The sequence below is a fragment of the Sinohyriopsis cumingii genome, chromosome 8, assembly GCF_028554795.1.
Source record: "Sinohyriopsis cumingii isolate HCF-2022 chromosome 8, ASM2855479v2, whole genome shotgun sequence".
NCBI classification, from domain to species: domain Eukaryota; kingdom Metazoa; phylum Mollusca; class Bivalvia; order Unionida; family Unionidae; genus Sinohyriopsis; species Sinohyriopsis cumingii.
This window is the reverse complement of record NC_142968.1, coordinates 110,107,261-110,134,446: the sequence shown is the minus strand read 5'-3', so window position 1 is coordinate 110,134,446 and position 27,186 is coordinate 110,107,261. Positions and strand designations below refer to the sequence as shown.

The 27,186-nt window shown below is 34.6% G+C and overlaps 1 protein-coding gene across 5 annotated transcripts in view; it reads left to right on the top strand.

The window, feature by feature from the left end:
• LOC149794367 (uncharacterized) overlaps window positions 1–27,186 on the top strand; it is a 396,171-nt gene that overhangs the window by 202,577 nt on the left and 166,408 nt on the right. For all 5 annotated transcript variants that reach the window (XM_089968539.1, XM_089968538.1, XM_089968537.1 and 2 more), the window contains one exon: window positions 10,557–13,111. In XM_089968539.1, coding sequence (XP_089824665.1) covers window positions 10,557–13,111 — 2,555 coding nt within the window. The remainder of the gene's footprint in view (window positions 1–10,556; window positions 13,112–27,186) is intronic.

Genomic DNA, 27,186 nt, shown 5'->3' with positions numbered 1-27,186 from the left:
ATATGAAAAGAAAAACAAACAAGCACAAAATACAAACCTTACCATTGTGCCCGTGATAATACAATGCCTGATACCGTTTCTAGTGAGAGTAAGGGTTAGCATCCCACAGGTATTGACTAGTGTCCCATGGGTATTGGTCATTGTCCCCCACAGATATTGGTCAGTGTCCCACAGTTATGGGCATGTGTTTGATATTGACTAACACTGAGCAATAGGTTAGTTATCAACATATATACAAGCTACTAATAATAAATTCACACATGCATACTCATACCTGCACATACATATACACATAACACATATTGAAGCCTCTACACAATACATGACCAATTAGTCACACTAATGTTATGGTGCAGCAGAAGTGAATAACAAGATGAGTGTTAACCTTATACTTAAAAGTAGAACGTATTACTTACAATTTAATCCATCTAATGCTTTCTTTGCAGAAGGAAGTTTGGATCTGATAATGTATCAGGAGGAATGTAATTCCAAGTAAGAACAGCCACATCTTGAAAAGTATTTTCAAATCGTTCCTTGTTTTGGTTTGGGTACAGAACAGTTTTTGATCTGTTAAAGATCTTGAATTTTTTTGTTGATGTTCATCAGAGACAAAAAAACATTTATGGTTTGGTTGAGCTTTACCCATCCTGTGGCTTTGGTTAATTTTTGTTGGGCAATGAAAATAAAGTGCCTCAATGGGCAATGAAAATAAAGTGCCTTGATGGGCAATGAAAGTAAAGTGCCTTGATGGGCAATGAAAATAATGTGCCTTGATGGGCAATGAAAATAAAGTGCCACAATGGACAGTGAAAATAAAGTGCTTTGCCTAAGGGCATAAGATAGCAACTAATCTGGTCTTAGATTCAAGTTTCCAATGGTTTCTTTTGACTGGAAAATGTCAAGTTAAATGGGGGTGGGATGCTGAATTTTATACATAATTTATGACTTACTGAAGAACATTCTGTCATGCATTGGTGACACATGAATTGTTAGAAATTAATTTTTAGAAAATAAAATCTTACATTTAGCCCCCCCCCCCCGCTTGTTTATATAAATGCCTAAAAAAATAGAGAAGGTAAGAAGGAGCTTTTGTGTTTTTGAATTAATTCATATTTGTATGAGTAACTCGTGTAGCGCACATTTTCCTGTGTTTTTGAATTAATTCATATTTGTACAAGTAACTTGTGTAGCGCACATTTTCTTGTGTTTTTGAGTTAATTCATATTTGTATGAGTAACTCGTGTAGCGCACATTTTCTTGTGTTTTTGAATTAATTCATATTTGTACGAGTAACTCGTGTAGCGCACATTTTCTTGTATGTGCAGCATAAATTTCCTAAAGTTATAGAAATCTTGAGTTCATTTTTTTTTTTTTAATTAAAGAAGGGAAAATTTATCAGTGGGTACAAATATATCAGGCAAGCTAAGGGAACAAATTTATGGGGTTGGTGGCTAATTATCTTTACATTTTTATATGAGAATTTTATTGTTTTCTACAATTTAAATCTTAAGATCACTGTATGTATTGTTGAATTCTTTTGGATGCCCGTGGTAGACACATTTTTATGTATTTATTAATTACACTGAAATCCTGTACATATTGGCTTTTTACTCAAGTCAAATTGCACTCATCCAGATCTACTATTGCATAATGCACTTGCAGATATGGCTTTGCAGTTTGTAGGAGTTAATAGTAAAACAAAACAAAATAGACCACGATCTGCTGGTGCAATTAATGACAGCATATCAGGGTCTATGTTGTTTGCAGTAGGACCTGAAATATATGTGAGCACATATGGTACCTCTACCCCAAAACTGTTCATTAACAAAAGGTGTAGAGTCTTCTCTCCATAGGCTAGTCAAAACTGCTATTTAATTTTCTAAATGATGTAACTAGATAACAACTAAAAGGAAATTGTGTAACACATGATGTAAAACAGCTACTGCCATTTAAAAGGTACAGTACAATGCATTGCAGTTGAATATTTATTTATGTGATATTGTGTCCACTGTTGGCATTATCCAGCAGTTTTGTGTTTTGTCATTGACCCTTAAAGAACGTTTGGTGAAGAAACTGATTTATGGCAATTTTATTTACTCCAGACATTGTGTCTTAACTAAGATTTGTTAACTTCAAAAGAAAGGCATATATTATCGGATCCATGTGGTTTTGGTTTGGCTTGCTGCTGGCATTTTATGGTAGTAGTGTACAATATATACTCACTTATAAGTCAAATCACACTAAAAATTCAGATTAAAAAAGAATCATCAGAACATTTTCAAATCCAAATACTATCCAAAGTCATGCTTTTATGGTGTCATTTAAAAGGAGTTTGGTGTGCAACTTTGGGATAGGTCGGTATGCTTGGTATGTTCAATTCAAATTCATTGATCCATTCCATCAAGTATTTTGTTAGTACACTTCAGAATTGATTATTTATCAACAGAACTGGTATAATAATTGAATCTTATGCCTGCTGGAATTCTAAAGGTTCAGTCCTAAAAACTGACACTTGGATGAAGAAATTTCCTTTAAAATATAAGGCTGGTTTTTCATTTCAGCAGGTTTTTAACATAGTCTTAGGGGGTGAATTTCAGGGGTGTAAATCTTTTTTACAGAGAAGATTTTTGTCCTTCAGGGATTTTATTTGGTCATTCAGGTTTATTGTATTAATTAGGCAGATACCATACATATTTATAAGTTGAAACAACATAGATCCTGATCTGCCTGACCTGCAGATAATGATCTATGCTGTCATACTGGTTACTCTTAAGAAACTGCACAGACCCAGATCCGCTGGCACATTATTTGACAGCAGATCTGGATTTGTGCAGTTTGACTCATAAGCGAGTACATATATTTGGTAGTTTAAATTGGAGTAAAGCAGGAATACACACTACCTGTAATACAAAGAATGCATCTTTGAATAATAGTCTAATGGAATCCTGCTGTCAAAATAGTAAATTTTAAAAGACTTGCATCAGACATGCTGCTCGTGCCCAAAAAAGGTGCATTTTGATGCCTACTTGTGGATCAACCCAGGCTGGCTACTGTGGTATGTCCTAGGGCAAGGTGCTTCACTCCAGTACTAGTTTGGCTGTAAATGCTTTTTTTGTATTCCTGTACTATAAAATACTAAACCAAACATTTTGCAGGTTGCAATATTAAACTTGTAATAAAGTAAGATTTCAGCATTTTTTGCAGTAAATAAGCTGTACTTCATGAAATATAGCACCATGGTACTTTCACATAGGTCAGAATCAAGTAAAAAAAGGGTATCATTTCATATACTGTGTATAAATGACAGTCAATTACTGGATGTTCTATAAAAATTATGGCATGAATGTCAAGTTTTGGCAAAGATGGATGCATGGATTTTCTTAATAAATGCAGATTGTTATTTCCAGAGACAACGTCAACACTCAAGGAAGTATATGTCTTCCAATAGAATCAGAATATATCTCACAAATTGCATGAGAAAAATGAATGTTTGAGATCCCATGACCCAAATGTCTTTTTTGAAAGGGAAAATTAGATGTTTGGTCTACCTTTAAATATTTGTAATTGAAGAGTATAAAAGTCATTTTTATTCAGAAATTAATTGAATTACTCATTATTTGAAGCCCTGTGGTTTTTGTGCAGCCAGTATTTGAAAACACCAACACTTTGATAAAAATCACATTATTGTCTTCCATCTCAAAATGTTTCCGATTTGAATCCAGGTTAAGTATGTTGTCCTCATACTCTCTGAACATTTAATTTTGTACCTAGTGAAAATGTCATCTCATGCCTCAGCAGATTTCCATTTTGACATTAAGCCTGGCATATTAATGTTTGTACAAAGTAACCTGGGATTAAATAAACTTAAAAATTTACTAACTTGTCTTGTCTACTACTGCAAACATGTAGAAACATTTTTATAAAACTCTCATGAACTTTGTTCATTTAACCTTTTCTGTCATAAATATTGGGGTCTATGTAGACTTTAGTAGTTGTCATACAAATGAACTGGCAAGCAATCATAAATTCTAGATTATTTTACTTCCAGTTGAATTGGGATGGTTAGGTGTGTACATATAACTTAAATCATGAAAAGGGTACATTGTGGTGCACAAAGATTTCTTGTACATTACAAGGAAACAAGCCACTGACTGTTTTTCAACAGTAGGCTGTTTGGTATGCAGCTCATTAGCGTAAAGGTACAATATTTGTTATTCAGGGTACTGCATTGTATGGTTTGGGATGTTGAGTTTTAGACAGGTTGGTGTCAGAAGTGGGATAGAGTTGCCTTTGTGGTGATATGGGTGAATTGTAGCTTTTGCTGTTCAGATGGTATGTTTAGCCTGGAGATTCACCTGTGAAAATACAGATCTCAATGTTCCTGCATGAGATATATTTACTTACTGTAAACATTCAAAAAGTTGAAACCTATGGAACGTTGCAATTGCCCAACAAGAAAGCTACAGGTTATTATTACAGGCACAGGTACTGAATGTAGAAAGATTATATTTTTTTGTCAAATCTGGTAAAACATATAAGTTAAATAAGTGAACATGTATAATTTGATAATTGTTTGACTCAGAAGTGGTGGACTGGTGGGAGTGGTCACTAATTTTTACACAGTGTACACATTTGCTCAGTTATGGAACTTTATGTTGATGCACAGTATATACTTGCTTATAAGACAAGTCCAACTGCAAACTGCACAGACCCAGATCTGCCATTGCATAATGCACCAGCTGATCTAGGTCTGTGCAGCTTGTTAGGAGTAATCAGTAGAACAAACAACAAAGACCCTGATATTTAGGTCCATTATGTTATGGCAGATCAGGATCTTTGTTGTTTGTAGTTTGACTTGATTTATCAGGGAGTATACATGGTACAGTCAGAAAAAAGTATTGGGCTATTGAGGGAATACTAGTATTATAATTATGACCATATATTTAATGCCTTTTATTTTGTACCTATATCCTTGTTTGTAATATCTTTTACAGAGTTTTCACATCTTTACCTTTTATCTTTTTTACTTTTTGTTGTCAATAATCTGGAAAGGTTTATCTTTCAAAACATGTTCTTAACATATTTCTTTAAATTTGTATTTTTAACGTTGGACTTTTAATTATTGTACTGATGTGCTGTTAATTTTAGATATGTACTTGCAGTTTAAGATGTGTTGTGCATTGTTTGGTCCATGGTTTTGGGACATTCCTAGCTTGGGTATTTTCAGAGTGCCAGACAGTGATTCTGATCGATGTGAGATCTGATAATTTTCTGAGGTCAGTCTTGTGTATTGATTTGAAGTGAAAACATTTTCTTTAGAGTCATTTTCACTGTGTTAACATGTTGCAGATGGTATTGAATTTGCGTAGTTGAGATTGAAATGTTTCCTGTTACATTATATCTACTCAAACAAGCAAATTGTTATAAAAATAATTGCTAGTATATTTATTACTATCTGAAAAATTGCCTTCAAGGAGTGAGACTTGTTCATATGATACAAAATTTGATGAACTTTCTTTTCTCACACTGACATATGACAAGTGTTGACATTGTTACACCCTCTCACCCACTTGATCTTAAGAAAAGTAGAAATTGCAGTGGCTTAGTGTTTAACAGGTCAGACTTGCAACTGAAAGGATGTCTTATCCTACCACTGAATCAGAATGGGTCAGCCACCAGGGTGGTGTTCTTTGGTCAGGCACTTTACTTCAGTTGCCCCAGCACTGAAATAACTGACTTACATGGATTTATCTTTAAAACACCAAAGCAGTGATCCTGAAAGGAAGTTGACAAACATTGTTGTTGACATATTGTTTGCAAAGTATCAGATGATTACCACTGTATTTTGAGAACTGGTAAGACAGTATAATTATTGTCAAGGTATAATTTATAACAGAGTGAAAACCTAATTTTCCTTGTGGTCATTTGCACGAAGTATTTTAAAGTACACTTTTTTGTCATGTTTATTTTCTGTGGGATATTTCTTTGTCTAAGTTCATCTTTTGGGGATCATGAGTTATGTGAAAACATCACTAATACATAATATTACCTCATACCTTTACAGAGTATATAGATTACAATAGAATGAAAGAATTATACTCTTGTCATGGTGTAGACAAGTATTGTTGAAAATTGATCCTTGGGATATGTATGACATACCTTATATGCTGGGTTATAAGTGACATCAAACAACATTATCCCAGATCTGTCAACCTATAACAAATGGCAGATCAGGGTCTCTGTTTTAATTATGCCTAATAGACTGCATAGACCCATATCTGCCAGTGCAATATGCAATGGCAGATCTGGGTATATGAAGTTGGCAGTTGGAGTTGACTTATAAGCGAGTAGTATAGATGGTAAGCAGAGATAGCCCTGTCAATCAATCCAGTCCAGAGGTGTTTGTATGTACATACCCTGTTATATATCTGGAGATAGCCAAATAAATCAACTTAAGTCCTGAGGTGTTTGTATGTGTGTACCCAGTTATGTATCCATTTATGGTAAAGATGACCATTGTCATTGAAAGTATTCACTGTACAAGACTTAGTAATTTTAACAGTTTTTCATTTAACACAAGCCTAGAATTCTGAATTCTGGTTTCTAAATGGCAGTAAAGTGAAAACAAAACAGTTGATCAAAAACATCTGATTATGTTGTTTGCTTATTATCTCAGATCCATTTTATGCCAGTGCCTCTATACTCCATGGGTTTTAGCCATTTTACATAAGTAAAAATGTAAGAAAACAAAGTTCCAGATCACTCCAGTGGCCTAAGTGGTTTGAGTGTCCGCTGCAGATAAGGTCACAGCTTCAAACACCAGCCGAATCATACCAACGACATATAAAAATGATACTAGCAGCTCCCTCACTTGGTGCTCAGCATTAAGACCTGAGGGTTAGGACTGGTCAGCCTGGTGTCAGGATAATGTGACTGGGTGGGACTTAATGCCACATATCTCTGGCATGATGCCCCAGTGCTGCTTCTTATATATTGATTACATATGCAGATTTTGTAACGACTTTTTTGGAATTTTCATTGGAATTGTGAGCATGTGATGAAAATGACAGTTATACGAATTTAATGCCATTTGTCACTACATGATAGGATACATAATGACCAGTATATTTGGTGGAGAAAGCGCAGGAAGGCCCTGGTAAGAATCACTGATCGCAGGATGCCCCTGGCAACCTTTTTCACATACCCACATTGGTCAAGTTGAGACTTGAACTCGGATCAACGGAGGTAAAAAGTGTATCTGTAGATGTGACCACCTTAGACCACTCAGTCATCTGGGGTCCCTGCAAATTTCTGGAAACAGCCATAAGTTTCCAAAGTAGAATTTACTGTGTGTTTATATATATATATATATATATATATATATATATATATATATATATATATATATATATATATATAATGAATTAATTGAAAAGAAACTTGTTTAATAATTTACTGTAAAGATCTTATTCTAACCTTTTCCTTTGCCCTCCCCCACCCCTCAGTTGAAGTTTTGAATTTTATCAGAAATAGTATTGTGTAACCTTGCTTAAAACTTTCTTCTTTGGTCTATTTTAATGGTTGTGTATAATTTCTTTCTTTTAGGAGTTACTCTATAATCATAGAATTGTATGTTTTTTATTACTGAACATATTCAGGATTTTATATACAGAAACATCATGCTAGTGAAACGTCATTGTTCAATATTTTTCCCTTATGTAATTCATGGTATTAGCCAATATGGGGTCAACATTTGTTCACTTTAATGAGAAGATTCATTCAGTCAAATTAACTCTATAATGATAAGTGCAATGACCTTTACTTTTTCATTTTTGAGAATTAAGTTTCATGAAAAGTAGTCATTTCTGTACTTATTTCCGCACTTTTCCTGTATTGATATGTAATATTTTTTAAATCACTGATATTGAGAATTTAACAACAAAATAAATGAGGATAAGATGTGAGCAAATCATATATTTATACCTACTGGACGGATGATTCTTGTGAAAAAGTTATCATTAAAGATCTAATCTTTCTGACTTTGAAAGGTGACCCATTGCAAGATATATGGTAAATTTTATATCTTAATTTATATCTATAGTATTTCCCCCAATTGTGTTCTGGGCATTGTGTGCAAATTGGGACCCTCTTTGTCTGGTTACTACAAGGTGCTGACCTACAGTTGTGCAGCTGTCAATATATTATGTCACAATAGGTCGCTACTGTGTACATTTTGCATTGTGAATAATCTCTCCTGCTTGTACCCCCCCCCCCCCAGAGCCTATCTAGGTCAAGGTATCTGTTTGTGGCTAAAAATCTGAGGTAGATATGAATGCACTCCCACACCAGGATATTTGGGATTGTCTTTGTAAAGGTCAGTGTAGGCAGAGTTTTCCTTAAGACAGGTCTGTCCTAGTTTTAATAATTTGAACATGTATGTATGTATGTATGTATGTATGTATGTATGTATGTATGTATGTATGTATGTATCCATGTATCTATGTATGACATGTCAGCATAATAATGGTTTTAAATGAAGTTATAAAAATATTTTTGTTCAAAGTATTTATAACCAACTTTAGGAATGAAGCCATCCAAATACTGTATATACTCACTTATAAGACAAGTCCAACTGCAAACTGCACAGACCCAGTTTGTTTGGAGTAACCAGTTGAACAAACAACATATACCCTGATCTGTAGGTGCATTATGCTATGGGAGATCTGGACCTTTGTTGTTTGCAGTTTGACTCAACATGATGTACTAAAATATGAAAGCTGAGGATATTAAAATTCTGTAAAAATAATATGCAAAGGGAAAATATTCAATAATTAAAATATATCATCAAATTTTGTCATATAAACTGCGTTCTCCTAAATAGAAAAAATATTTTCTTGGGTGGTACATCATAATTAAGTTCTTTGAGTTCATCAAAGTGTTGTATGACACTTGCTTTTAAACAAGACATCTCTTTTTTTATTGTTTGGGTACTATATTTTAATATACATTTTTTAGGTAATAGTGGATCAAATCTGTGATACTGAATGAATAGTTTGAATTTATTCACCAAAACAAGCTCCTTTGTTGTTGGATGAATTGAAAAAGATAAAGGTGAATTTATTATATTCTGTCCAAAAATATAATTTAGCACATCATCGAACTTGAATCTTCAGCACTGAATATCAAGAACGTGCATTGTATGCTTCATTGCCAATACACCCTTCCAGTTAAACAAATTAGGTACCACCCTTCCAGTCACACCACTATGTTACATGTACATCATAGAGGTTGTGTTTACATTTTTACCTTACTGATGAAACATACTAAGGTTTGGCCTGGAGGAGTAATGGTTCATTGTTTTCTTCTGGAGGAAAGTAATTTAAACATGTTTTCAAGTTGCCAGCAACACAAAGGGAAAAAAAATCACTTGTGTACTGTTAGACTTGTTAAGATTAAACAATGTCATGGCAACAGGCTGTAACTTTGATTGAAAAACAAAAATTTTATATTAAAATTAAATGACAAGTTGGTAAGTTCAGTAATTTTCATTATGGTCTTATCTTTCAAAATTGCAGATGCCTTGTATAAGATAGCAGTTGTAGTGGCTGCTTTTGTTTCCATGAAAACTTTGCTATATATTGACAACTACAGCATTAGTAATCTTTATAGGTTTGAAATATCATGAATTAAAGACCATATTATAATTGTAAATTTGAAGATGCCTGTGATAGGTAACTCAAAACAAACTGAATTCATACAAAGGCCCCGAATAATATACTAAAGGATGTGTTAACTTGAGACATTGTACATGAAAGGTAATTTTCATTTTTTGCCTGAATTAGGGCTGGGAGACAGGTTTTTTTTGTTGCTTTAAATTTAGTCGAAACATATCTGATTCAGAAAGACTTTTATAGTGAGATGCTTAGTACATAAGGAAGTTATTTTTTTTTTATTGCCACAGCCACAGTTTTTCTCCAGTTAAGAAACTTACCAAACTATTTGCAAAGGTTTCTCAGTATGCTGTTTGGACAAGTCTGTCTGACATGAAGTAAAACATCTGGAAATAAATTTGGGTTTTGGAATTGGCAATTTTTGCCTAACAATAATCTGGTCTCAAAACATACATTGTTTTGGCTGTATTTTTCAATATGAGTATAAAATATACAATACTTGGTATTACTGTTAAACTATATTTTACCTCTTTTCTGTAATATCACCCAGTATGGTCTATCTTGAAGTGTGTTGATACCACAGAGCCAGAAACTAGGGTAACACCACATCATGCAAAAATCGGGTACTGGCAGTGGGGTATGAAGAGTTAGCAGTGAATATTGTGACATGTCAGTATTTTTTATGTCAAAATTACCAAGTGCCCTTATAAATGCTATCTCTATAAAGACATTTTGGTAGGTATAGTTTGTCCTTGTACACATAGAAAAATTTAACACCAATTTGATATTTCTTTTTCTTTTTTTGACAGTGGTTCACATTTAATTTATGTTGTTATTTTATTTTACCTTATCAGTGTCTTAATCATATTTTTATTTACTTTTTAGATTTGGAGAACAACCCAGACTATTTAAAGATGATATCAGAAGCAGAGAGTAGCAGCCCACGTAGAAAATCTGCTGAGTCATCAGATTCTCTACAGAGTCCAAAATCTCTCCAAGTTACACCTCAGAATCATCGAGATGTGTATGAACAAGATGAGTTCCTTAACAAAGTGTGTAAATTTGAACTGATTTCCAGGGGCAAAACTTCCCCCAAAAGTCCTACATACAAACCAACAAGTCCTGTAAACAAATCAAGTCCAGGGAAAATTTCAGTGTCCTCTCCAGATTATACAAAGTCTGGAAAACGAGGATCAGGAGGTCAAATTGAGAGCTTTGGTTTTCAAGGTTATGCTGGAGAAAAGCTGTTTACAAAAGACACTGCGACTACTAGAGTATCTGCCAGTATATTACAACCTACATCTACATCACAATCACCAGAGAGTGAAACAAACAATAATTCAGTTGCTAATTTTGGAAGCGTTTCCATTCGGCGGAAATCTGGATCATCAAAAACAAGTTCTGGATCTAGCAGAGGTAGTAATGAGTCGGAGAATTCACTTACTGAACCAGATGTTAAGTCTGCATGCAGCACTAGTTGGCAGTCAGGTGTGAAAATTGGTTCATCAAGTGGTGCACCTACTCAAGGCCAAGGTCAAGGTCATACTTCACAAACCACATCAGGAGAGATGAGTGTTAAAATTTATGGAATCAATAGTACATACTCAAATGAAGGTCTGAATTCAGAGACTAAACGTATTCCAAATGGACAGGCTGTTTCATTTGCAGTAGAAAATGGTAGCACTGAAGTAGGGAATCGTAATACATTTGAAGGGATAGATTTTGATTTTAATGAACTGACAGAGAGCCAGAAAGATTTAACATTGAAGCACAGGGAAATTGTTGCAGAAAGAAAGAAAGAACAAGAAATAGAAAAGCAGGAGAGGCAAAGATTAGATGAAATACTTAACATGTGTGCAGAATATGAAAGACAAATTGAAATGGAAATAACAAGCAAAAAGGAAAAAATAAAGACACCAGCTCCTCAAGTTAATACTCCAAAAGGATTCAATATGTCTGAAGGATTCACTGTATCTCAAGAAAAATCACCTCCAATTCCTCCATTGCCAGTTCAATATCAGCATCTTCATAGAGACCAAGGTCCAAGTAATGGACATCAAGTTCAAGTTCAAGGACAGCAATGTCAAGGTCATGCACTGCAGAGTCCAGATCAGAATGATTCAAGTATCAGTCAGGAAATAACAGAAGGTAAGCAAAGATTAGTTCAGCCTCCCAAGCTTCTTGAGTTCAATGGAGATAGAGGAAGTACTGGGTCTTTGGATAGAAAAGATTCTCGAGGTTCTATGACAAAAATCATGACAAATGGCTCCCTTACCAGGCTTTCTTCACCAAGCAATCCACACAAAGACATATTGATGAGTTTTCAGATGAGACGATGTGGCTCCAATTCATCAAATTCAGAGGAGGAATCATTATGTGGAAGTTCAGAGGACACTGGGACAATAAAAAGAAGACCTCCATCCAATACAAGTTTAGAGAAAGTAAAAACTGGAGAGAGGCCACAAAGTCCAAGAACTTCTCCCAGAAGTCCTGTTCCAAATTCTAAAACTCCAAATCAAATGCAGTTTGGAAATAGCCTTAAAATTCAGGAATTCACAAATACCTCTCCACCTACCAAAGAATCAACAGTAGTTTCCCAAGACACAACAGTGAATTTGACAATGTCCAGTCCAACAAGCCCATCTGAAAATACCTTGTATGAGAACATAGGTACTGTATCACAAACAAGGACTGTCACACTGTCTAGTTCAAAATGTTCTGATAATCATCAGTCTGAGACCTTAAATATTGTAACACAGTCTAGTTCAAAAAGTCCATTTGACAAAACTCTGTCTGAGAGTTTTATTGGTAAATCATTTAAGATAGAACCTCTGAGACTCAATGTGCCAGTACTAGCCACAGATTCATGGAAAACTCAGCAGAGTCTACAGTCTTCATTGAAATCTACAAATGAAATAAGTGCACATTCTACAAAATATTCAGGAAATCGTAGCATGTCAGATCCTTCACATGAATTAAGAATTAAAGAGAAAAATGATTCAGGGGAGGTCACTGCCATGGACAATGCATATTCTGCCAAGAGTTACCTCTCTGATGATCAGCATTTATTCACACTGTCTAGACTGTCCAGTTCCTCCACAGAGTCCTCTACACATCAGAAATTAATGATTCTGGAACAAGCCACAGAAAACAATAAAGAAGAATTCATTAAATCTCCACGCTTGTCTGATCCCTGGCAGGATGTACGATTTTCAACTTCTAGCATACATTCATCATCAACGCATTCATCTCAAGGCTTAAATGCCGTTTCTCCATGTTCCTCGGGATCTATAAGTGATACCAAATCTTCCAGTATGGAAAATATGACTCCTGTGAACAGTGATGGTGAGTTTCAAGGAGGTGCTAATGTTCATACACAAGACAGGATGTCTTCCAGTGGCATTGAGACATCAAGTGAACACAGCTTTAATAATTTAGATGTAAGTAGCTTTATAATTACATAAAAGTGTTCTGTTTTTAGCTCTACTGGTCATAGACCAGAAGAGCTTATGGAATGGGCTGTTGTGTGTTGTCACTCATCTGCCATCCAGCAAACATCAGTTCATTAGGACAAATTTGTTGTTGCTACTTCTCCTAACCTACATGGGGAATTACCATGAAACTTTGCACACATTTACGTCCCATGGTCTAGTTGACCCTAAACGAAACTGGTTTCACTCAGACATGTGTGGCCATTACAGCAGCCTTCTGCATGGATGGTCAAATCAACATGGTGTTTTTTGCTTAAAGACTTCATGTGATGGCTAGGTGGTCCTAAATGAAAATGGGACTGATCAGATGGCAAGTGTGGCCACCATGTGGCCACCATGACAGCCATATTGAAACTCTTATCATTATTCCTCCAAAACTGAAAGTCATATGGACATAGAGTTTCACCAGAAGACTTCTTACGATGTCTAGTTGGTACTGAATGAAAATGGTTCTACATGAACATCCAGTATGATTATTACAGCAGTCATCTTGAAAATCTGGTTATTGCTAATCTGAAAGTCATCAGTTGGGGGTTTTCACTGAATGACCTATAATAATGATGATGATAATAATAATAATAATAATAATGACTTTATTTAAAGAGGGTAACATAATTAGCTGAAAAACTAATCTACATTGAGGCCCTTATACAAAGGAAATTTATTTACTACATCTCTGAAGCCACTGGATATATTGGGTTTGAAAGAAGGAAATAAGTGGGCATTCCTAATCTCAACTGGAATACTATTCCAGAGCAAAGTTCCAGAGTATTGGAAACTTTTTTCAATAATTCCTTATTTGGTTTGGGAATTTTATACTGTTTGGTAGACATTGATCGCAGGTTTGGAGTATTACCAAGTAACCTATAATGTAACAGTGATTGTAAATATTCAGGAGCACTATTACTGGATATCCTGTACATTAATTTGGCTTTTTTCAACCAGATTCAGTCTTTAATAGGTAATATTTTTAACTTACCAGCTAAATTTTTGTTGCTTTCTTTCTGGATTGATATTAGCACTACAGCTCTTTTTGACGATGTGACAGCTTTGCTATGTTTTTATCATTTGAATTACCCCATACTATATTACAGTAGTCTAAATAGGGTGGTATCTAACTGTTATAAAATAGTTTTCTGTGCCTTTCAGGGAGAAAATGTCTTATCTTACTGAGAAGCCATAAACTTGAATTAACTTCTTGACTGATATGTTTGTTACGTTCAGTCCTTGATAGGTTACTATCTACTAAAACACCAAGTAGTCTATCATGACAGACCATTTGCAAATTTTTATCCTTCCATGTCAGACATAGTTCATCACTATCAACATTTGTTCTTTTTTGCCGTGTTGATGTAAGTACATGTAATATTTTAGTTTTATCAGTATTTACCACCATGTCATTGCATGTACACCAGTTGTCTGGTTTGTTTAGGGCATGCTGTAAAGAAATTTCCAGTTCATGCTTTGTGTTTTGGATGTCTGACAATGCTGTGTCATCTGCATAGAGATCTGTAGTTGATATTGAGTCCCTTAGTAAAAGTGGTAGGTCATTAATAAATAAAATAAATAGTAATGGACCTAGAATTGAGCCTTGTGGTACTCCATATCTAATTGTTCCAGGTTCAGACAGCTTTCATCACATTGGTAAATTTTCAGTGTCTTTATTTTCCCTTGATCAAGTGCTTGAAGCAATTTATCAGTTAGGGAGATCAAGGCAGTCTCACATGAATGTTTCTTTCTAAAGCCTGATTGATTAGGGTGTAACAGCAAGTGTTTGGTTAAATATGACATGAACGATTATTGTGGTGTCTAGTTGTTCTTAATTATAAATTTTTCTGATTTGGTATCCTCACTGCTCCTCCTAAATGGAAAGTCACACCAGCATTGGATTTTCACCAGAAGTCTTCTTTTGATGTGTAGTTGGTACTCAATGAAAATGGTGCCAATCTGATCTCCAGTATGGCCACAATGGCAGCCATCTGGAAAATCATGTTATTGCTAATTCTCCTAAATAGAAAGCCATATTGACATGGAGTTTTCACCTGAAGGCTAGTAAAGATATCTAGTTGGTTCTTAATGCAAATGGTGCCAGTCTGAAATCATATATGGTCACCATGGAAGCTGTCTTGAAATTCTTCTTATTACTACTCCCCCTAAATTGAAAGTATATTGACATGGGATTTCACCAGAGGAATTCCTATGCGTCTATTTGATCCTTAATGAAACTATATCTGTTCTGACATTAAATATAGTCACCATGACTGCCATCTTGAAAATCTTGTTTTTGCTACTGCAGAATTCAGAGGATCTTATTGACATAAGGTTTTCACCCAAAACTTCTTATTATATCTAGTTGCTCATAAATGAAAATGGTGTCCCACAGACATCCAGTATGACTGCCACATTGAACATATTGAAAATTTTGTCACTAATTCTCCTGAATGGATATTACCATGGCATTTTCACCAAAAAATTTCTAATGGTGTCTCATACAGATAGTAGTAGTTAACATGTGTAAAAGATTATAGGTGAGTAAATGAACACAATGTTGTAAAAAAGTTGTAGTACTAAATTAAACAGAATCATACAAATGAATGTTTATGTAGTTGTTGACTAAGAAGCTTGTTGAAAGCTTGGCATGAGTCAGCTGACTTTTTATAATGTGGTATGAAATTCCATAGTGAGGCTCCAGATAAAGCAAAACTCTTCTTATAAATTAGGTAAATATACTTGCATTTTTAGATGGATCTTAGTTCATACATTATGTAAGTTTTAAGAAATTTAAAGTTACATTTAAGATAATCAGGAGTCAATCCATGTAAGGATTTTTAGAGTAGTAAACCCTTATGAAACTGAATTCTCAGCTGAAATGGAAGCTTGTTTAGGGTTTTACAGTTTTTTGTTGATGGTGAATCTAAATCTGCATCAAGAATAACTCTAGCTGCTCTTTTATGAAACTCAGTAATCTTTCCTGATTTTCTGGACCACAGTGCTATCGTGAAATTCAGTCACTGATTAAACATCTCAGGTATACAGACATTCCAAATTTGCTCCATTGATTTAAGTACTTAACAGATCATTTGATAACCATTTTTGCTATGCCATTACTTCTTGTGTGTCATGCAGGGAATAAGGTACATTAATGTTCTGATTGGTGGTTATTTTGTACCACCAATCACAATTCAGTTTAACACTGCATGACATATTGGTAGTCTAGTCATCAAGTCCAGCAGATTTTCTTTATTTAAAAGTGGTTATTAAATGATAGTGAAGTACCTCATACATTGGGTATGTCTTCTTTATGCAGTTGAAATAAGACAATTAGCATGGAATTGGCAGGTGGGTGGGAGTAGCATTTTGAATCACGTCACATTTTTTACTGTCAGAAATGAGTGCCTGAATAAAAAGGTAAACAACATGTAATTATTTATGACTGCAGAATATTAAAAGTAACTTATACAGGGTAAGTATCGTTTTGTATAGATTCTCTGCCTCGTGTATTGGCATGTCAAAAGTACCAATGCATCAATATATATTGATGAATCATTTCACCCCTATGCAGCAGTTAACAAGAAGAAATGGTCTTATCTTGAATTCCTGGAATTTAGTTTTTGGACAATAGAGTGTCAATCCCTTACAGGGACTCTCATTTAATATCTATCAGATGTGAGAAATGGATGTCTTATTGACTTTGAACAATCCATGTGTCTGTTTGTATTAATAAATTATGTGCTACAGATCTTATTTCAGTACATGTATGGGTACAGTACATGGGTACAGATCAGTACATGTATGGGTACAGTACATGGGTACAGATCAGTACATGTATGGGTACAGTACATGGGTACAGATCAGTACATGTATGGGTACAGTACATGGGTACAGATCAGTACATGTATGGGTACAGTACATGGGTACAGATCAGTACATGTATGGGTACAGTACATGGATACAGATCAGTACATGTATGGGTACAGTACATGGGTACAGATCAGTACATGTATGGATACAGTACATGGGTACAGATCAGTACATATATGGGTACCATTCTTCAATGTTGGTTTCTTTTCTTTGATGCAGTCAACTTTCTTATGTAAAGATTTGACTCTTCTCAAGAATCAGCCGATCTAGAAGAACACACTTTTAGAAAACATATGTTAGATATATGCTGGTAAAACCATTAGACCTTTTAGAGTGCAGAAACACAAATCAAGAAAAGCACCTGTATGATGCCGTCCAATTGATAAAAAGCTCTTTTAAAATGAGCCAATAGAAAATTGCTTGAAAAAACATAACATCTGTTTTCCTTGAAGCATTTAGTATACTACAGAATAAACAGTTGGTTGACTTAGATATCATTACCACATACATAATCCTGACATAGACATTAAATAAGAAATACACAGTGTTCTCTCTTTAACACCATTGAACTGTGAAATAGTCTCAGTTAGATGTAATCTTTGCTGCTCTTACTTGATCAGTAGGGAGTTTAAAGGTAATACAGGTGTCATTTGTGTTCACCTTTGCACTAATTAGAGACTTGATGGTACTGTTCAAACTTTCCTGCTGGATTCTCTTAGCGAGTCCTGGTCAGAGCGGAGTTGTTCTTGATGACCATGATGCTGGCATTGTCAGAACTTTATCCCAAACACTTTGATCATTAGACATACTTGTCTCTATAGAAAAAGAAAAATATAAATCATAGTAGGGACCATGCGTTTCATGTGGGTGGGGATGTAGAGGACCTAATTTTTCTTTGAAAGATATATTGAGGCCTTGCAAGTAATAGAGCGTTAATAAATTTCTTTGTCCTTTAACGGAATTCATGCAATGTCTTTATCCTGTGCTTATTATTTTTCAAGCAATCTGTTTAATGGCTAAAATAACCTGAGCAGCAGGTTGATTAATAGTTTTTAGTTTAACAAGATTAAGAAAACAAATAATAAACTGAACTAACCGGAATGTTCCATTCAACATGTCCAGTGCATTCTGGGTAGTCTTGATGTTACATAGGGATTGTTTTACTTTGTCAACAGATGTCATAAACTTCAGAAAGACTAATATTGATAAGGCCTTTGCAGCACAGGGTTGGTATCATTTTGTACAATGTACTTATAAATAAAATATACACTATATTTGTTATATACAGTGTAGTACATATACATGTATAATTTACTTGTAAATTGTACACAACATTACAGATACATGTGTTTGCAGTATGTGCAAGAATGAAATAATCCCCTTTGCTACTACATGTATACTTTACAAAGTAAAAATACATCAGGTAGGAGTTCTGAAATTTTACTATGTTGGGCTTTGATTGCCACACAGATGGCTCATCATTCCCAGAATCACAGCTGTGGTTGAACATTTTGACTTGAAAAACAAATCGCTGTTGGGCACAACCCTGACTACTGAAATAATCATGTTTTGTATTTTATATATGAAGCAAAATCCGATTTCAGAGAAATGTTGCCACTGTTGAGGAACATCCCAGCAAGCTTTAATAAAAATGACTTAAACATTCTCGTTGAAAGGAACAATATGTAATAAGTTTTGTTCTTTGACATGCATCTTTTTAATTTACCTAACTTTAAAGAAACTGGGTTGTTCCACATTTTCCACTTTACCTGTGCAAATTAGCATAGTCAGCACACACACACACACACACACACACACACATGGTATTTGAAGGGCTTGACTGGACATCATTCTAGCTAATATCAGCCAATTAAATATATGAAACAGTGGTTGTACTCAGACCACCTTATATTTTAATTGCCTCAATGATAGAAGTATAAACTGCTACAAGGATAGTTCCACATGAACTTGAAGCAGGACTGTCTTCCACCAGATGTGCATCCTGTGGCTTTCTGATACATTTTGTGTGACACACAGCCCATGTCCTCACTTTATCATGTGTATTTATAGTTCTTTTATAGGTCAAGTCAAGGTCAATTCTGACCCATGTAAACATTTGAGGTATATGCCCCTGGTCTATTACAAATGCACACCACATGTTATGGGCAAAATATAGAAGTTGTAAAAAAAATGTCTGTTTTTTTCCCCTCTGTTTTGTCTGAGTTTACTTAAAATTGTGTTTTTTGAAACAGGACTGTTTCAGGGCTTTGCAAGTCGAAAAAATCATAAGCATGACACATCTTGGTAGCTTATTGCTTCATCAATGACAAGAATCCTATCTCCATACTGTCCCAAAAATTGGTGAAAATCAGACATAAATAAGTAATGCCATGTTACATTATCCAGCCATTGAAACAAACGCTTCCTCCTTTTAATCATAAAACAGAATCACGACTGTTTTAAAAGACAAAAATGGCTCATTCGATGATCTACAGTTTAGGATTTAAGCAGAATTATAGAACAGTATATAAATTTAATATCTTTTTATTCCTAGTACCATCATCAGTAAATGCAAAAACAAAGACTTTTCATGTGCATTGTGGTCTTTTATTGGGATCATTCTATACAGTAGCACATTGACTCATTTCATTTAGAACCGAATTACCTACGGAAAAAATCTTTATTTGCCTGGTTCAGAATAAAACTTGATATTGCTGCAGTCGATGATATCCCAATAAATGTTCACATACATTTGTTTAAGATGATAACACGGCCAATACTCCATTTTGAACCAGAAGTTAGGGCACATACACTTTTCAGCATTAAAAAAACAAATCTTTTTATCAAATAGAAGGAAAAAAAATATATGCAGTTCTGTGCCTATTCAAGTTTTAAAATCCATATTTGATGTTCAAAAGCTGGCTTGTAATGTTGGAATCTCTAGCAGAACTTGACTTTTGTTATCAGTATGCTAAAATTGTATAGAAGATATATATATATAATATATGAAGTATGTATAATAAAAATAACTTTATATGAACACAGAGTTTATGAACATGATGTTATCTTACACAGTGTGAGGTCTGGCTTTGGAATATCTTAAACATTATTGCAGATTCTCTATTGCATTGACCTCAATGTTGAGATTGAAATATAAATGTGATACATATCAATACTTTTGAAGAATCCTCACTTCACAACTTTCATAATGATTCCTAAATTATGTAACTCCTTCAGATACTAGGGCCCTTGGTGGCAGAGTGGTCACTTGCCTTTACAGATCACGACATTTCACCTCTGTCCGCATGGGTCTGAGCCTCAGCTCTGGTAATATGTGCATGTAAAAAAGTTTCTGGGTTTGATGAAAGCTTAACTGTGTAGTAATAAACCTGCCATATATCTGGGACAATCTGTTAACATTGCTCACAATTCCATCGAGTGATGTTAACAGTCAGTAGAGATTAAATGAATCTGCTGATGAAGTCCTTAGCTTGAGGACGAAAGCTTCAGGTTAGCTTTCTCAACATTGTTTGTGTATGTGGTTGAAAAGTTAAAAATATTGTCAAATGAACTTTGGGGTTAGTAGTTCTTCTTTGGGGTTCTCCCTCATTGTTCCTCCAATAAATATACTGGCCACCATTTTTAGCCTATCATGTGCACAAGACCCACACAACGAAATCAGATCTTCAAATACTGGGAAGTATAATAAGATGAGGATGTATGGGATCTTCAGAATGCAGATCACCAACAAAAACTACCTGCATGTTGTACAAAATTAAAATTGCCTAAAAGTCGCTATGTAGTTGCCACCTTAAAGCTACCATACTCTAGGGATTCAAATGGTTCATTATAAGAAAATTGATCCAAATCACCATTTTTGTCACATATGCCCAAACTGAATAACTAATGATGAAAACATTTTGTTTTATCATACTTTTTAAATGTATTAAAAAAATGCTTTTTAATGCACCATTCTCAAAAGGTTCTGATATCCAGGCAGATTATTATTCGGGGAATAGCCTTATCTTTCTAATGGATCCTAAAATCTAAATTTTACAAATATAGTAGCTAACTTTGTATATGACTTTTTTGAAAATCACAAGACCCAGCTGCCATCTAGATATGTACTTGAACTCTGAATACATGCCAACAAATATCACTTCCATTTCATTTATTTGTTTGTCCTTCTGTTTCATTGTACACTGCTGTTGTACATGTTTTTGTACAATAAATGGACTAATTTATTTGAAGATTTAGATTTATAGTTAATGATCTCAATTGCTGTAACGTAAATACATGTACCAGAGTTTACATTGCTGTAACCTAAATACCAGAGTTTAGATTGCTGTTTCCTAAATACCAGAGTTTACCAGTACATTACTGTAACCTAAATACCAGAGTTTAGACTGCTTTAACCTAAATAAGAGAGTTTAGGTTGCTGTAACTTAAATACAAGAGTTTAGATTACTGTAACCTAATACCAGAGTTTACATTGCTGTAACCTAAATACCAGAGTTTAGATTGCTTTAACCTAATACCAGAGTTTACATTGCTGTAACCTAAATACCCGAATTTAGATTGCTGTTACCTAAATACCAGAGTTTACATTGCTGTAACCTAAATACTAGAGTTTACCGGTACATTGCTGCAACCTAAATATCAAAGTTTAGACTGCTGTAACCTAAATAAGAGAGCTTAGGTTGCTGTAACCTAAATACAAGAGTTTAGATTACTGTAACCTAATACCAGAGTTTACATTGCTGTAACCTAAATACCAGAGTTTAGATTGCTTTAACCTCAGTACTGGAGTTTAGCTTACTGTAACCTAAATAAGAGGGTTTAGATTGCTGTAACCTAAATATAAGAGTTTAGATTACTGTAACCTAATACCAGAGTTTACATTGCTGTAACCTATATCCATAGTTTAGATTGCTGTAACCTAAATACTAGAGTTTAGATTGCTGTAATTTAAATACCAGAATTTATAAAAGCGTCTTTTTAAAACACATTCAGACTAATAGTAACATTGCAAGTTCATTTTTGACACTGACAAAGACTTACAAAAATGGTACTAACAGCTGCCTCATTAGGGTCTCAGCATTTAAGAGGTTAGTGTTAGGACTGGTCGGCCTGGTGTCAGGATAATGTAACTGGGTGGGACATCATGCTACATGTCTGCGGCATGATGAACCCAGTGCTAGATATCACTATAAGCTGTCACACTGCAGACATTGTAGTGACATGACTGCAAAATTGTTAAAGCTACGTTAAAAATCCTAAACACACACACATTATTCAGTCCCGAAAGGGAAACCATGAAGTCTCATGACCAAAATTACTTTTGCTAATGTTGACCTTTTAGAAGCAATTTCTAAAATAACAATATCACATCAAATAATGTGTCTGAAATGAATGTTTTTTTAAGACGCCTCAAATTTCTAAAGGAGAGCATGCAAATCTCAATGTGCCATTATTTATTTTACAGCACTATATAAAGTAAGACTTGAAGCAGGATGAAGACACAGATTAACATAAATAGAAGAAATTAAAAAAACAAATACTTTAACAGGAAGTGTTATTTTCTTACACGAAATAAAAGCTTTACTGTTGTATTAAATATAGATTTAAGATGTAGTAGAGAGTGATTATTCTTGACTATCAATTTTTAAATGGCCTGCAGATTAATTTATGAATTTGTCCCATTGGGTTGAAACTGAGAAGTTTCTTGTGGGATTTATCATATTGTAAGGACAATGGCATGTGCACAGACAATGTGAAAAAATTATATTGCCTTAGCACTGAATGTGTTGCTGTGCTGTAAGACATCGAACCAAACCAAACCAGCTGGACATGTAGAAGCAAATGCATACATTGTGTTGCAACACTGACCTGTTTTAGACCATGGGCTTAGAGGCATGATGATATGCAATGGTCTGCCATTGACTTAATTCCAGTCTTCATTATCTTTTGCCAAATGTAAATAGGCTAAATGTCTATGTTCTTTACTTGGAGAAATTTCATCTCTTTAAGCTTATGGCATACTATCTAATGTCTGTTACTAAGAATAGCTTCTGTTTATAATGATAGGGAACATTTTAAAGCCATTCTAGCCATTTTAACCATAAGATGCCAGTATGTTAAGGGACATAACTCACTAATCTAGAGAACATGATTTTGTCACATTGGTTATCTCCTTTGATGTGGTTATACAGTGCCTTGCAATCACACAGAATCATTTCAAAAGAAAATTCCTCGAGGCAATTCATTACAGTTTTTTCTATAAAGATGTAAAAGATCTGTGTTAAGATTTCATGTATTCAGTTTACATAATATTAGAATTTTGATATGATATAAAAATTCAGCAAGATTAATCATTACCTCACAAGTTATGTTCATTCCTATGATCCCTTTTAATGTACTGTATTGCCATAATCCTCCAAGCTATTTGTATTTGAATTCTTGATATTTCATTCTTGACACAAATTACAGGAAAGATGACTCACTACATAGACATGTAAGTAAAGGAGGCACAGTGATAGATACATAACTTTTCTTCAGAATTCATTACATGCTGTATAACCAAGTGCATGCACAGTGTTGCAATGCAGATAACTTTTATTTGCAAATTGTAAAGTTTAACAATCATGATTAAGACAGCAGGTGCAGCTGCAAGGGGGCGTTGATTGAAACTGAAAGAAATTTGCTTAATTGAATACCATATGTACACTGATGTAGGCCACAGTTAAAATGAGGATGTATGAAGGTGTATGTGATGATGGTCTTTTGATTCTTATCAAAATATTAATGAATTGATTCTCATGCACACTATTTATGAACATGTCTGAAAAAATTTAAGAGAGTTTGATTTCATGGGTTTAACACCATTTTCAGCACATGATAGGCTATACATGATGGCCAATATATTTATTGAAAGCAGAACCCCGGAAAGCTGTGTGAAGAACCAAGAACCCATCAGAAGCTACTGTCAAACTTTCACACACATCTGCATTTGCTGAGCAGAGATTCAAACTCATGCAGACAAGGTGAGATCTCACTGATCTGTAAAGGTGGATGCCTTGGACCATTCGGCTGCACAGGCCCCGTCAGAGATATGGTTGCTTTTACTACTACATCTCTGATAACTGGGCTGCTAGTTAGGCAACTATGACTGAAAAATGTGCCACAAATGACAAATAACTACACAGCAGATGCAATGTTCCTGGCATTTAAATGTTATTTTTTAGCTCTATTGTCAAAGACTGGAAAAGCTGATTAGTGTATGCATCCATAGTCTGTCAGTGACTTGGAGGAAAGTTCCGAAACTTGGAATTCTGTTTTTTTTCCAGAGGTCTAGTTGTTCCTAAATGAAACTGGTGCCCCTTTAACATCTAATACATATGTAGTTGCAGGCCATGTTGAAAATCTTTTCATCACTACACATCCTGAGAGGAGATCCATAGCAGCATGAAGCTTTCACTTGAAGACTTTTTATGACTTTAAATGAAAATAATGCCAATCTAACATCCATTTTATATTTAGGGTCAAAGTCTTGGTTCATTTTTTTTTTTTAAAGTATGAGGAATGGTGCACATGATAACACAAACGTTTGGAGTTTTATAGGACCCAATTTGCGGATATGTGTAAATAATAACTTGAATGATGCCAGATCAGTAAACTTTGTTTGCTCCCAAATTCTAATTATGGATTTAACTAAACTTGACATGTGGTTTTATCTTAACAGTATCTAAGACATAAAGTCCATGATAGCTGGTTCAAAGTCAAAGGACGTTACAGTACAAAGATTTTGTAGTGCACTTAACTTCTGAACTCGAACATATATGAAATATGTTGTTTTTCAAATTTGGTATTGGATTTTCTCAAGGATATTTGAGAGGATTTTGATATTTTGCAGTCCAAAAAGTTAAAATGAGGGAAGAAACTGACTTCTCATAAACTCCTACTAATTATTTTCGGCCAATAAAGCATCTTGTCAAGGTGTTTGCAATTCATTTGTTTCACTTTATTGTCATTAAAATTTGCATAACATGCTATTTTATTGGTTGACATGGATTTTAAATTCTTGAAGATATCAATACACAAATTGCACTCATTGCCTTTCATTACATCTGTCATATTTTTCTGATTTTTCTTGGAGATTTATTAGCCAGTACATTTGCATTACAAAGATCATATCATCTAAGTCTGAACAGAAAATAAAATGTTTTGATGAGTTGAGCATCCGAACCTTTGTACAGCATGACACATGAAACAGGTGTGATTTGGTCGGTTCTTTAAAGATTACTTACACTAAAATGTTGAGTCATTTCACTGCAGTCAAAAATACTTTTAGAAAATCCTAATTGACTTGTGCAGATGTGCCTGCAGATCAGGCTCTGTTGTTTGTTCTACTGATTACTCCTAACAAATTGTACAGACCCAGATCTGCCACCGCATTATGACCTGGATCTGTACAGTTTGCAGTTGCACTCCACTTGAATCACATTAAGATTCTCACATGTTTAATTTTAACTGCATTTGAAATTTGAGGAAAAGTTTTAATGATCGATGTCTGTTGTACTGACATTCCTATCCAATTTTGACGTATGCTAATATCAACTTCTGGTAAATGCAGAGGTAAATTTCTGTAAGCTACCACATTGTTGAATCCTGCTATAGTTATGATTTAATTTTTTTTTATATGACTTGTAACATCACTATTCTGTTATTTTCAGTGTAAAAGGGAAGCAACTCCAACAAAGTGACTCACAGTGCAATTGAAACAATTGCTAAAGCATATTTCTTAGACCTATGAAAAAGAACTGCATCTTAGAAATAAATTACGCAAAAGTAATTACAATGAAAGGAAATTTACAATGAATAAAGGAAGCAAGATCATGTGATGCATCAACATGTTAAAGATCAAAATAATGTTCCATCATTATTCCAACTTATTTTTTATGTAATTAGCATTTAAAGTTATATATGCCATGAGCTGAATATAATATCCATACCGTTGGAACTTTGCATTAGTTTCAGTAACTTAAATAGCGATGTAGTAGTGTACTGGTTTCCTGCACATCAGTGCCTGATTCAACTCCAAGACAAGTCAACAAAAGGTTGGTTGCTATGTCTTTGGGCAAGACATTTTAGTCTCAATTCCCAGCAAAACCTGACCAATTCCACAAGGTAGAACCTTAAAAGAACCTTAATGTTGTGCAGGGCTGATGCTTATTAGTTATTTAGTTAGGCTAAATCTTGTTTTACTGCCCTAATTATTTTTAAAAAATTCTTTATTGTAAAACAGTGATTGAATTTAAATTTGTCTTTGATTGAAATTCAATTTGTCTTCGATATTTTTTATTGAATATTTGAAGCTAATACCAGAATGAAGTATCAGTGATAGTCAACTGATGGTTTTCAACAAAATCGAAAGTGGAAAGCAATGTAAATGCCTTCATAATATGCCTAAGCATAAAAAATAAACTCTCATCCTCGATCATTATTGATAACATCTTGACCTGGGTCCCCGAGTGGCCGAGTGGTCTAAAGCACCTGATCACCGCTGTCTCACCTCTGTCTGCGTGGGTTTGAGTCTCAGGGTTCAGCCAATGTGGGTACGTGAGAAAGCTTGCCAGTAGATTCTTGGGGGTTGGTGGTTCTTCCCAGGGTTTTTACGGGTTCTTTCTCCACCATTGATACTGGCCACCATGTATAGCCTATCTTGTGCTAAAAAATGGCGTTAAACCCTACAACAACAACAGCTTGACCCAATCCCACATTAGCAACTTGACCATAAGATATAACAATGGAAATATAAGTGGGTAGGGTTGACTATAATATATAACAATGCAAATATTAATGGGAAGAGTTCAGGATAAGAAAGTTGGTGTCAAATACATGCTACAAGGTGACTGCTGTTTGACAGACTCTTCTGGTAGTTAACATAGTTCCATTGTGTAACTTTTCTTTATGAGTTGAAAGTTTGGATCATCAGTTTGTGTTGGTTAACATTGGAAAGGTTTGGATCATCTGTTTGTGTTGGTCAACATTGGAAAGGTTTGGATCATCTGTTTGTGTTGGTCAACATTGGAAAGGTTTAGATCATCTGTTTGTGATGGTCAACATTGGAAAGGCTTAGATCATCTGTTTGTGTTGGTCATCTG